This window comes from Talpa occidentalis, unplaced genomic scaffold, assembly GCF_014898055.3.
Source record: "Talpa occidentalis isolate TD23 unplaced genomic scaffold, MPIMG_talOcc4v2.1 talOcc4.3, whole genome shotgun sequence".
Classification (NCBI taxonomy): domain Eukaryota; kingdom Metazoa; phylum Chordata; class Mammalia; order Eulipotyphla; family Talpidae; genus Talpa; species Talpa occidentalis.
In genome coordinates, this window is record NW_023603184.1 from 73,621,316 (window position 1) to 73,634,774 (window position 13,459).

Consider the following 13,459-nt stretch of genomic DNA (forward strand, 5'->3'; position numbering starts at 1 on the left):
GTTAGGTGTCAGAGAGTAGCAGAATCATACAGAGAGCCTGGGATGTTAGCAATGATGCTTACGCTTACTTGTATAAATATTCAGTCCAAATGGTCTTCACTGGTCTTGGGTGGAATCATGAACTGTCTCTGAAAGCAAATCTTTATACTTATGAAAATGAAGTTATACTTAATAGCTCTTAATTCTTGCTGTGAAATTGCTCTAAAGAGAATGAATGGCATACTTTAGAACACATCTTTTAGGCCACAAGTGTGCATTTCGATATGTTTTTTTTTTTGTTTGTTTGTTTCTGTAACTAAGGCCACAAGTGTGCATTTTGATATCTTTTTTTTTGTTTGTTTCTGTAAATAAGGCAATAGGCTTTTTTTTAAACTAAATCTTTTCTGCTTTGAATTTCTTAATTTTTTTCTGTTTTTACATTTTCTATTTTGTATTTCTATTGATGCCTGGACCTCACTAATGAAAGAGGTTTTCTCTAAGAGTTTATAGAGTTGGGTGGCTTTGTGCATCCTGTGCTAGTGGAGGTTTTTATTTATCATGATCGGTTTAGAGATAGAGACTTGGAAACTGTCATATCTTCTGCCTTCCATCAGTGTACTTTTCTCAGTTCTGCCTCCCAACTTCTGTTTTGCTGCTTTAGATCTTTTTTTTTCTTTTTTTTTAATAATAAATTTTATTTTTATATTCCCCATACAATTGCAGCCCCCCCATTCTGACCCCAATCCCTCCCCTCCCACCCCCGCCCCCCTAAAAGTGTCTGTGGTTCGTAGTTTTTTGTTGATTTTGATTTTCACTTTCTTATAGTTATTCGTTTTCCTGGTCCCTTATTTAAGTTTTCTAGATTCCTGCTATGAGTGAGACCATCCGGTATTTTTCTTTTTCATTTTGGCTTATTTCGCTGAGCATGATCCCTTCCAGTGCCATCCATGTTGCTGCAAATTGCATGTGTTTATCTTTTTTGAATGCTGAGTAATACTCCATGGTATATATGTACCACATCTTCTTGATCCAGTCATCTATTTTTGGGCATTTGGGTTGTTTCCAAAGCTTAGCTATTGTAAACAGTGCTGCTATGAACAAAGGGGTGCAGGTGTTCTTTGGAATTGATGTTTCTGTGTCCTTTGGGTAAATACCTAGCAGTGGAATTGCTGGATCATATGGAAGCTCTATGTTTAGTAGGTCCAGAAATCTCCACACAGCTCTCCACAGTGGTTGGACCAGTTTGCACTCCCACCAACAGTGCAGAAGAGTTCCTTTTTCTCCACACCCTCGCCAACATTTGTTGTTGCTAGTTTTTTTAATATGTGCCATTCTCACTGGTGTAAGATGGTATCTCATGGTAGTTTTGATTTGCATTTCCCTGATGACAAGTGATGTTGAACATTTTTTCATATGCCTGTTGGCCATTTGCATTTCCTCTTCAGAGAAGTTTCTTTTTAGCTCTTCTGCCCATTTTTTGACTGGGTTATTTTCTTTGTTGTTGTTGAGTCTCATCAGCTCTTTGCAGATTTTTGTGATCAGTCCTTTATCATTAGTGTTGGGTGCAAAAATGTTCTCCCAGTTGGTGGGGTTTCTCTTTGTTTTTGTTATTGTCTCTTTTGCTGTGCAGAAGCTCTTTAATTTGGTGTAGTCCCAGCTGTTTATCTTTGCCTTCACTATCACTGCTTTGGGTGATGTGTCTGTAAAGATGTCTTTGATGTGCAAATCACGTAGTGTTTCGCCTATATTTCCTTCTATATATTTTATGGTTTCAGGTCTTATGTATAGTTCTTTAATCCATTTTGAGTTGATTTTTGTGTATGGTGTGAGGTAGTGGTCAAGCTTCATTCTTTTGCATGTAGCGACCCAGTTTTCCCAGCACCATTTATTGAACAAACTTTCTTTGCTCCAATGCATAGTCTTTGCTCCTTTGTCAAAGATTAGTTGACCATAAATCTGTGGGTTTATTTCTGGATTTTCTATTCGATTCCATTGGTCTGTATGTCTGTTCTTGTTCCAATACCATGCAGTTTTGATGATTATGGCTTTGTAGTAGAGTGCTGCTTTAGAGATCTTATGAACTCTGGGAAGTCAAAGCATTAAGATTGTTAATATTGTCCACAAAGTAAGAGTATGTAGGACTGAAGGAAAGATAAAATGCCCTCCTCATGAGCAAATTAGCATTAACTTTAGTGCACAGATCTTGACGAGTTAGTCCTGTATTCCCAATGTCTAATATAATACCTGACAAGTATAAAGTGATGAATAATTATTATTTTAGTGAATGGAAGTTTAGATTCCACTTTTTATTTCATCTTCTGTGTTCTTTGATGTATTTATGAAGCCTGATTTCTTACATAATTGACCATTGTGTATTAGAAGAACTGTTTTAATTATTCCATGATCAATATATGCAAAACTTTGAGAAATGAACTTACTAGGTAAATTTCAAGCTATTTCTTGAAGATGAGGCCTTTTGAAGGTTAAGTCAGTGTTGTTTTACATCACACTTTGTAATTCTCAGTTTTATAAGTGCTTTGGTATAGTCATGATCCACAAATAATTTGTTCAACAACCTAAAGTTCTACATTGTCATTCATTTCACCTGTCAATCACCCTGCCCAAGTTAAAAATAAGCAATGTCAGGATAATGAAAACCGTGGTTAGAAAAATGAATACTAAAACAAACACCTCTTTCTATTGCATGAATTATATTAAATCAGCATTGCCACCTCAAACTCTGGTAAGTATTAGTCTAGAGCAAGGGTGAATGGTTATTCTCCCTCCTGTAGAGTTCTTTTTTTCTTTTTGCTGGCATCTTAGGGAATATCAGACCTAAAATTCAGGCATCCTGCAGGCTGTCTTAAACATGATGATTTTGAGTGGGTGATACATTCATCTAAACTAATCCAGTTAAGGGTAAATTAAGAGAAAAAAATTTACCAGTGCTTTTCTGCTTCTAGAAGAATATTAATTGGAGTGTGCACGTATTTGCACTTTCTGCAAAAACTCAGGCAAGAATAAAGGAGAATCACAGTCTTAAATTAGTAGTGACCTTAGAGTTCGTCAGTGCTACCCTTTCATGTCCAAAGAATTTAGTTTTTAAAACAAAATTTTAATGTGCTAATTTAAGCTGATACAATTAAAAAGGCATAGCAGTTTATTCCAGAGTAACTGTGTTTATCTCACATGAAGGGAAATTGCAGGTGGATTACTGTCTTAGGTAATATTGGTCATATTATGTCAGTAATTAAGACTGTAATTGTACTAAATTTTGCTTTGCTATTGATGCTTCTTTTCAATTAGGAAATATTACATGATTGATATTGGGAACATGGGATCTTTTCTATTTCTTTACATTATTAATCTCCAATATATTCTGAATATAGACATAAGTTTTATATGTATGGCAGATTCAAAGGTGATATTAAATTATGCAACAATTATACATAATAATTTGCAACTATTCAATTTTTAACATTGTGTACTTGTTCTGAGATTGTGTACTTGTTCTGTGACCTGGACAAATGGCAGGTCACATTTTACTTAAGTATGCCTGTTTGTTTGAAATGGCAAAATCCCTAGAACTATGTGATTTCACGTATGTGAGTGTGTGTGTGTTCATGTTTACAGTTCACAGACAAATACTACTGCATCAATCATGAGATATATTTTCTCCTCATGCCTGAAAATGCAAATTGTTCTAGGTCAACTGCTTAGAGGTCTTGTGTCCATCTCTTATGTCTTGTTTGCATTTTGTTTTGCACTTATTCCAAGTATACACGATTCATTTTGCATTTGCTTATTATTTACATATTTTTCAGTTGTGTACAAAGTTTGCCCTTGGCTTCCTGAATGCACTGGCTAATATTTATATACAGCCGTGTGCCTTACTGTGCAACAGCCTCTGTTCTAAATTTCTAGACGTAGGAGCAGGCAATCATTATATATATATATATATATATATATATATATATATATATATATATATATACACCACCTTGAGAACTTATTCTATTCATAACCAAAGGAATATTAACCAGCAAATAGGAGAGGTCATAGCTAAGTTAAGAAACAGATATGCTTTGTTGTTTTAGAATTGCACCTACCAGTGCATACCTGGAAAAGACTTTTTTCAATGACGGCATGAGCCCTAGCTTAGAGTTTCACAGATCTGTATCCCATTCTAATTACCTTGTATGAGCTGTGTGACTGTGTGTGTGCTCTGTAACTTCTCTCAGCTTCTTTATTTCCTGAGTGATAAAATGACCATACTTGTCCCACGTCATGGATTTTTGTAAGCAACAGGAAAAATATATTTAACAAATCACCAGTGGTGCACTATAAACAGTCTCTGTGTTAAAAAATAAAATAAAGCTCTGATTTGTATTGATTTGTAGTGTGATATAAATGCTCCCATTATGACCAATTTTAAATGAACTATGATTGATTTAACAAGTACCTGGAAAAATTAGTGAATATTAAGTAGTTCCATGGTATCAGTCAGGTCAGGCACACCCATTATTATTTCTCAAAGAATGTAATAACTATTTTTTAAAAGTTAACATTTTGTCTTCCACTGATCTAAGAAAAAAAAAATATTCTTTGGTCAAGTTTTGTATAGGTAGAGGATGTGAAAGCCTAGAAAAGAATAGTAATTTATAAGATTCAAAATATTAATAATTTCAAATAACATAAAAGAGCTACCTTAACAATGTTGAAAGTCAATGAGAAAATGATAAGGAAACATTTTAATAATAAGGCGATATATTAGTGAAGTGCTTTAAAAGTTTGCCGTTTTAGAGATGAGTTAAATTTGTTAATGTTTTTGAGACTGGTTAATAATAACTCAGCTTTTCTGGTTTTATGTGGAAAATATATATTTACTACCTTCATAAAGAAAGATAATCTGAGTTAATATTTTAAGACCCAATGCTTTATCGAAAAACTTCCTTTAATTTTATCCAATAGCTTTTGTATTTTTCTTTTCTTTTTTTTAAGATTATATTTATTTTTATACAAGAACCAGGGTACAGACCAGATGCGTGGGAGAATGAGAGGATTCACCAGAGACAGAGCAGGGAACAGAACTGGCAGACTGGTGAAATACACTGCTGAGGGGAGCAGTAGGTGAGACAGGAGAGGTCTGCTGTGCCATGTAGGATTCTTGCCGGCCTGCTGGCTGGGATCGAACCTGTGCTTCAGAGGCTGCGGACAGCTTCACAGCGCTGCGCTCAACTGCCTGTGCCACCAGGAAGGCCCCGGATTTTATATTTTTCAAGACTGATTTTAAATTTTAAAAGTTTGTCACAATCATGTATTTTTGAAATAAAATTTTATTGAGTAACCAGATGATTATTTTTGTTAACAATTAAAATTTCCATGAATTGTCTGAATGTTATGGGTAATGCCTAGAATACCAAGTTCACATGTTGAGAACATGACAGTGAGGATGACTGTGCATGTCAGAACCAAAACTGCTGCTGTCCTGCTATATGAGAGATACTGTTTGTACTGTGTGGTCCCAAACGCAAATCCCTATTTCTCCAGGGATACAAATATCTCTTCTTAAATGCATGTGACTGTGTGCTCATTTACTGTTCTTCAAAATATAATGGATGTGCATGAAAATATATTTCATGAAGTAATTAAAATGGGATTTTGGGTATTTATCAGATTTTGAGAAGGTGAGACCATATCATAGTTCTTTCCACTGTATAAATTAATATGCTTGTCGGTATAAATTGCCTTTATGGTAATTACAATTCTAGTATAGGGACAAAGGTTATAGGGATAAGCTAATAAACATTTTTTCAGGTTCATATAACATAGTTAAATAGAAAGGAGGGCACTATTTTTCATTCACACAAAATATGATTACTTCTTTTCCTTGTGGAAAGATCTATGATCAGATCAGCATTCTGGAGAAAACCAGTGGGTATGTCTATATATTTGATGCCCAGATATGGGGAAATATCAGTAGGATGTTCCTTCATCTATCTATTGGACTCTTTCCCACACACACACACAAAAAAAAACAAATTAATTAATTAAATGAGTCAGGGTAATATGCTCCAGTGTTGCTTTAATGTGAGCATACTTTACCTGTGGTTGATACCCATCAGAAATAAAAAAGGATATATTTCAAGGATTCTAAGAGCAGAATTTCCCTAGGCAATTGAGTGGTGCTGCTTCTTTTATCACTTTGCTTTTCCCCTCTGGATCAGATTTTGTTCTCATGCAATTCATTTTGCAAGCAAAAACCAAAACCCAGCTTCATTTAGAAAATGAAATATATTTAGGATACTTTGTCAGCTTATTTTTTAAAAACATATTTCTCTCCTGAGCTACTTAGGAAATGAGCTGAAGGGATGGAAATATGAAAAATCCTACTTTATTAAAATCTTGGATTTAGGGCTTTTCTTTTAGATGAAACACTGTCTAGCTAGAAATTATTAATATTGAGTTAGATATATAGGCTTTGGAGCAATAATTATAATAATATCAATCATTTATTAAATGTGTATTGTTTACTTGACACCACAATATATCATTGATCCTCAGAACAGGTCTACAAGTTGGTGCTTTTATTCTCTACTCCCACATGTAAGTAAGACTTGTGGAAGGAAGTGGAGGTAATTTGTCCAAGTTTATGCTGCTGGTGAGAGATGGAATGGGACTTTGAGCTAAGGCCAACTGATATAGAGTTCACATTTTAAACACTCATTTATATTGTCCACTGAAATTCATCATACCTTAGAGGTGTGTTGAAAAAATGTGCTAATAGTTGCTCCCCTTCTGTTTTACTGTGGATGGCAGCATGGAATCTCTGAGTCATTGACACCCTGTTTTTCTGCCTGTAGGCCCCTGGGGAAGGTGTACAGGAGACTGTGGGCCAGGAGGAGTCCAGACTCGGGCACTGTGGTGTTTCCATTTTGAAGGGTGGACAAGTCACCTGTCCAACTGTGATGAGAACAACAGGCCTCCAAAGGAAAGAAGTTGCTTCCGAGTGTGTGACTGGCACAGCGACCTCTTCCAGTGGGAGGTGTCCGACTGGCACCACTGCATGCTTGTTCCTTCTGCCCAAGGCCATGCCAAACCCCGGACTGCAGAGTGTGTGACTGCTCAGCACGGGCTGCAGCACAGGACAGTGCGCTGTATTCAGAAGTTGAACAGAACCATGGTTGCAAATGAAATTTGTGAACACTTTGCCCCCCAGCCCCCCACTGAACAAGCTTGCCTCATTCCTTGTCCCCGGGATTGTGTGGTATCTGAGTTCTCACAATGGTCCAAGTGTAGCAAAGGATGTGGGAAGCAAGTGCAACACAGAACTCGTGAGGCCATTGCCCCCCCTCTCTATGGAGGGTCGCAGTGCCCCAATCTGACTGAGTCAAGAACCTGTGAAGTTCCCGTTTCCTGTCCTCTTGGGGAAGAGGAATATACTTTTAGCCTTAAAGTTGGACCATGGAGTAAATGTAGACTGCCTCCTCTTAAAGAAATTAACCTAAGTGGAAGAACTGCCCTGGATTTTAGTTCTGATTCAAAGGAGCGAGTCACCTTTAGACATCAAAGTTACAAGCCCCATCACCACTCCAAGCCCTGGGACATAGAGATAGGTTTTCAAACCCGGCAGGTTTGGTGTGCAAGAAGTGACGGAAAAAATGCTATGCTAAGGTAGGAGGCCTTCATGTCTTTCTTTGACCTAAGATATTTTACTGTGAGATTTTGTAAAGCTTCTATGTAATTTTCTGCAGAGGGAAATTTTTAAGTTTGGGATTTGGGTTTCTAGAATTTTCATTTGGGAATTTTTCAATTTTAATTCTAAAAATAAATTCAAGTATAAACCAGCAAGGCTCTGAATCCTTGAAAAATTATTTGTGCCGCTTTATAGGATAAGTCATATATTTCCACATTTTATGAAAATGCCCACAAGTATTTTAAAGTTCTTTTGTTTCTAAAACAATAAAAAACGAGTCTTTCTTTAGAATGATAAAAATTAGATACATTCTTATTGGAGTAGAAAATGCATAAATTTTGTGTTTCCAAATGTTTAATTTTTTTAAATTATTTTTGTTTTTGTCTGTTTACTCTTGTTTGTAAGATTAAATAGACTCTTTTACACCAGAGTTATGGACAGTTTCATAGTAGCAAGGGTACCTTTAAGTTTACCCAAGAATGTTTTCTTGAGTATAGGTTTGATAAAAATACTAACTTGAATAGCAGTAATTGGAATGCATATCTATAGAAGTCATGCACTAAACATTTTTTTATATATTTTATTTTTATATTTCGATTGCAACCCCCTTATTTTGACCCCAATCCCTCCCCTCTCTGCCACCCATCCCCATAGAGTGTCTCTGGTTCATAGTTGTTGGTTGATTTTGATTTTTACTTTCTTATAGTTATTCTTTTTCCTGGTCCCTTATTTAAGTTTTCTAGATTCCTGCTATGAGTGAGACCATCCGGTATTCTTTTTCTTTCTGGCTTATTTCGCTGAGCATGATCCCTTCCAGCGCCATCCATGTTGCTGAAAATTGCATGTGTTTATCTTTTTTGAATGCTGAGTAATATTCCATGGTGTATATGTACCACATCTTCTTGATCCAGTCATCTATTTTTGGGCATTTGGGTTGTTTCCAAAGCTTAGCTATTGTAAACAGTGCTGCTATAAACATAGGGGTGCAGGTGCTCTTTGGAATTGATGTTTCTGTGTCCTTTGGGTAAATACCTAGGAGTGGAATTGCTGGATCATATGGAAGCTCTATGTTTAGTAGGTCCAGAAATCTCCACACAGCTCTCCATAGTGGTTGGACCAGTTTGCACTCCCACCAACAGTGCAGAAGAGTTCCTTTTTCTCCACATCCTCGCCAACATTTGTTGTTGCTAGTTTTTTTTTTTTAAATATGTGCCATTCTCACTGGTGTAAGATGGTATCTCATGGTAGTTTTGATTTGCATTTCCCTGATTACAAGTGATGTTGTATGCCTGTTGGCCATTTGCATTTCATATGCCTGTTGGCCATTTGCATTTCCTCTTCAGAGAAATTTCTTTTTAGCTCTTCTGCCCATTTTTTGACTGGATTATTTTCTTTGTGTTGAATCTCATCAGCTCTTTGCAGATTTTTGTGATCAGTCCTTTATCATTAGTGTTGTGCATGCACTAAACATTTTAAGAGCAATTAGTTGACATTTCAAAATTATTTTAATTATTTTATTTTACATCGTTGTATAAAATAGTGTGCTCTAAAGTGATAGAAATATATTAAATGCAGAATTCAATTTTTCCTCAGAAGGTCTTAAATAGAAGCATTGTATATTACCAAGATTCTTCTAAATTTAGATGCTTCTCAATAGTATGTCAATTACCAAACAATGATTATCTTTAGGAATAATCATTACTATCAGTTGCTGTTTTTTCAGGAGTCACAGTTGATGGCAAAGACTCAGAATACCTTTTCATTACATGAACAAATCAATGTGATGATTGCTTTTGTGTTTATTTGACTTTACAAATAAGCATATTTTATATTTGCTGCTTATTCTGATTTATGCCACATATAATAGGAAGGTGCACTGAAGAGTGATTTTCTGTCTTGTATTGCTTCTGTGAAGCCCAGAGGATAAAGAAGATAATTTGGGTGATTATTGCTTGAATGTGTATATGGGATTCTCTATAAACATTCTTTTGTTAATATTATATAGTTTTGATGCAGTGAGCATTATATAGAATATTTGCAGTTTTTGTTTGCTTGTTATTACCATGTTCTTTTTTTTTAAATGAAAACACTTTTTAGTGCAGTTTTAGGTTTATAGGAGAATTGAGTGGAAAATACAATTTCCATAAGTTCTTTAAACTCTCACCCTCTACACTCACAAAGCTTTATCACTTCTCATGCATTGTTAAAACTGATGAGCAGTTTCTATCAACACATTTCTTTGGCCCATAATTTATATTAGAGTTCACTCTGTATTGTACATGCTGTGGTTTCGTCAAATGTATGATGACCTGTTGCTATTTGTGCATCATACATCATAGTTTTATTCCTTTCCAAATTCCCTATATTCAAACCAATTAATCCCTTCCTTCTCCCCAAATCCCTGGCAACCAATGATCTTTTTTCACTGCCTCCATACCTTTTTCAGAATATTATATAGTTAGAATAATACAATATTGATCTCTTTTGATTGGCTTCTTCTGATTAGCAATATGTTTTCAAGTTCCCTCCATAATTATTCATGCCCAACAGGTCATTTATTTCATTTTTTTACTGAATAGTATTCTGTTGTATAGATGTATGACAGTTTATTCACTTACTGAAGGGCATCTTGATTGTTTCTAAGTTTTGACAATTATAAGTAAAACTGTTCTGAACATTCATGTACAGATATTTACATAACATATTTTCAACGCATTTGGTAAATACTAAAGGACATAATTGCTGGGTATTATGGCAAGTTTCATTTTGTAAGAAACTGCCAATCTATATTCCAAAGGGGCTATATCATTCCCACCAGCAAGAAATGAAAATTCTTTTTTTTTAGATTTATTTATTTATGCATACAAGAGCTGGGGTATTGGCCAGAGGTGCAAGGGCTGAGTGGATTCACCAGAGACAGTGGGGAACAGAACAGGCAGACTGACTGAAATACACTGTTGAGGGGAGCTGTGGGCGAGACAGGAGAGGTCTGCTTCGCCATGTGGTTTTCTTTCTGGCTGGCCAGGGATTGAACGTATGCTGCAGAGACTAGATTGCTTCATAGTGCGGTGCTTAACCCCTTGTGCCATGAGGGAGGCCCAAGAAATGAAAATTCTTATTGCTCTAAATCCTGGTGAGCATTGGTGTTACTAGTATTCTGGAGTTTTCAAAGTGTATAGTGATATCTCACTGTTTTATTAGCAGTCCCTTAATGGCATGTGATATTGAGCATCTTTTCGTATTCTTATGCACCATCTGCATATCTTCCTTGGTAAAGTGTCTGTTCAGATATTTTGCCAATTGCTTGAGTTGTTTGTTGTCTTATTGCTGTGTTTTAAAAGTTTTTGTACATTTGGGATACCATTCCTTTATTGGATATGTGTTTTGAAAATGCTTTCTTCTAGTCTGTGATCTGTCATTTCATTCATTTTACATTTCCCTTGATAAATAAGATATTCTAAAAAAGTAATGCTGTCCAATTATCATTTCTTTCATTGAGCATTCTTGGGTTTTGCATTTAAAATAATTTCACCAAATCCAAGGTGAACTAGATATTCTCCTATCTTATCTTCTATGAATTTTGTAATTTTTGCATTTTACTTTTAGATGCATGATTCATTTCTTTAATTAATTTGAAGTAATGTTGGTTTATACACTATATATGATTTACAGTACAGATTCACACCTCTTCAGATATATATTGCCACCTAACATCAAAAACTGAGTCACCCGTAGTGCTCCCATCATACTCTATTGTAAGCTAGTTTTTGTGACTATTCTGATGTTTGTGTCTGGATACATTTTTGTGCATATGGGTTTTCTAGTGGTTCTACTGCCATTTGTTAAAAAGACTGTTCTTTCCCTGTTGAACTGCATTTTTTCCTTTGTCAAAGATCAGTGAATTATATTTGTATGGATCTCTTCCTGGGCTCTTTATTTTTATTCCACTAATCTATTTATCCATTCTTTACATTAGACATTGTCTTAAATACTGAAATTTTGTATCTTAAGTCTTGAAGTTGGGTAGTGCCATTTCTTTGAATTTGTTCTTTAGTATTGTGTTAATTGTTCTGCATCATTTGTCTTTTCCTATGAACTTTATACTCAGACTGTCAATAATCATGAGACAGTTTGCTAGGATTTTGATTGAGATTGCTTATAATATATGGATCAATTCATGTGTCAATAATAGTAAGTCTTCCTATCTACCACGCATGTGGAGTACCTCTCCTTTTATTATTTTATTGCTTTTATTCAGTCTTGATTTTTTTTCATATGTGCACTATTTTGTTATAGTATTACTTAAGTATTAATTTTTATAAAATATAATATTTATATAAATGTATTTCTGTTTTTCATTTAAATTCCAATTTTTCACTGCTGCCATGCAAGAAAGCAATTTATTTTCATATATTAACCTTAGATCTTACAGCCTTCTTCTAATAACTTATTTTTTTTTCAGAGAATTGTTATTATTTATGTTGATCTTTTTGGGCTCTCTTTTCAGATAAATATGTCAGTTTCAAACCAAAACAGTTTTATTCCGTCCTGGCCAATCCGTATAGCCTTCATTTCCTTTACTTGTTTTATAGTGTTATCTAAAATATCAAGTATGTTGTTAAATAGGTGTGATGAGAAGATATGTCCTTATCTTGTTCCTGATCTTAACTATAAAACATTAAGGTTCTCATCACTAATTACATATGATGCTAACAGTTGGCTTTTTGTAGATGTTCTTTATCAAATTGAAGAAGTTCCACTCTATTACTAGTTTATTGAGAATTTTCATCAACATAAGCATTTATGGTGAATTTGCCAGGTGATTTTTATGCATGCTTAGAGGTGGTTGTATGATTTATCTTCTTTTGTTTTTTTAATATGATAGATTGCATTGATATATATTCAAATACTGATCTAATTTTGCATATCTTGAATGAATAATACTTGGCTATGATGTAATTTTTTAATATATTTTGGGTTATTATGTGCTACTATTTTTTTTAGGAATTTTGCACATATGTTTATGACAGATTTTGAGATATTGGTGTTAATTTTCCTTTCTTATAATGTCTTTGTCTGGTTTTGGTATTAGGGTAATGCTGGCCTCATACAGTGTTTTAAAAGAGATTATAGAAAATTGATATAATAATATTCTTGAATGTAGATAGAGCTCAACAGTGGACCCATTCAGGCCCTATGCTTTCTGTTTTGACAGGTTATTAATTATTAATCCAATTTCATTATTGGGTGTAGACCTAGTCATATTTTAGATTTCTCCTTGTGTGTTTTAGCAGATTGTGTCTTTTAAGGAATTGGTCATTTCACCTCAGTCACCATATTGGTGGGCATAGACTTATTCATAATATTTCTTTACTCTTCTTTTAATGTGAGATGGATCACCAATGATGACCTCTCTTTGATTACTGATATTATTAGTGTTTTGTGTTTTCTTTTTTGTTAGTTGAATTGGCTAGTAGGTTATGAATTTTATTGATCTTTGCAATGAACCAACTCTTGGTTTCAGTAACTATCTCTTGATTTTCGCATTTCAGTTTTACTGATTACCTCAAATTTTTATCATTTTAATATGCTTGCTTTTATTTATTTAATGTTATTTCCCTGTTTCCTTAGGTTGAAACGTAAGTTACTGGTTTCAGGCATTGTTTCCTTTCTGATATGTGAATTCAGTGCCATAATTTTCTCTGAGTACTATCGCCATTACATCCCCCAAATTTTAATAAGTTGTATGTTTAGTTTAATATTGCTCACTATGTTGTGTAATTT

At 34.6% G+C, this 13,459-nt stretch overlaps 1 protein-coding gene across 4 annotated transcripts in view; it reads left to right on the plus strand.

Annotated features, from left to right (window-relative positions):
* THSD7B (thrombospondin type 1 domain containing 7B) overlaps positions 1-13,459 on the plus strand; it is a 1,502,545-nt gene that overhangs the window by 940,866 nt on the left and 548,220 nt on the right. For 3 of the 4 annotated variants that reach the window (XM_054699694.1, XM_054699696.1, XM_054699695.1), the window contains one exon: positions 6,843-7,653. The exons of the other annotated variant lie outside the window; for it this stretch is intronic. In XM_054699694.1, the coding sequence (XP_054555669.1) occupies positions 6,843-7,653 (811 nt within the window). The remainder of the gene's footprint in view (positions 1-6,842; positions 7,654-13,459) is intronic. 4 annotated transcript variants of the gene reach the window in all.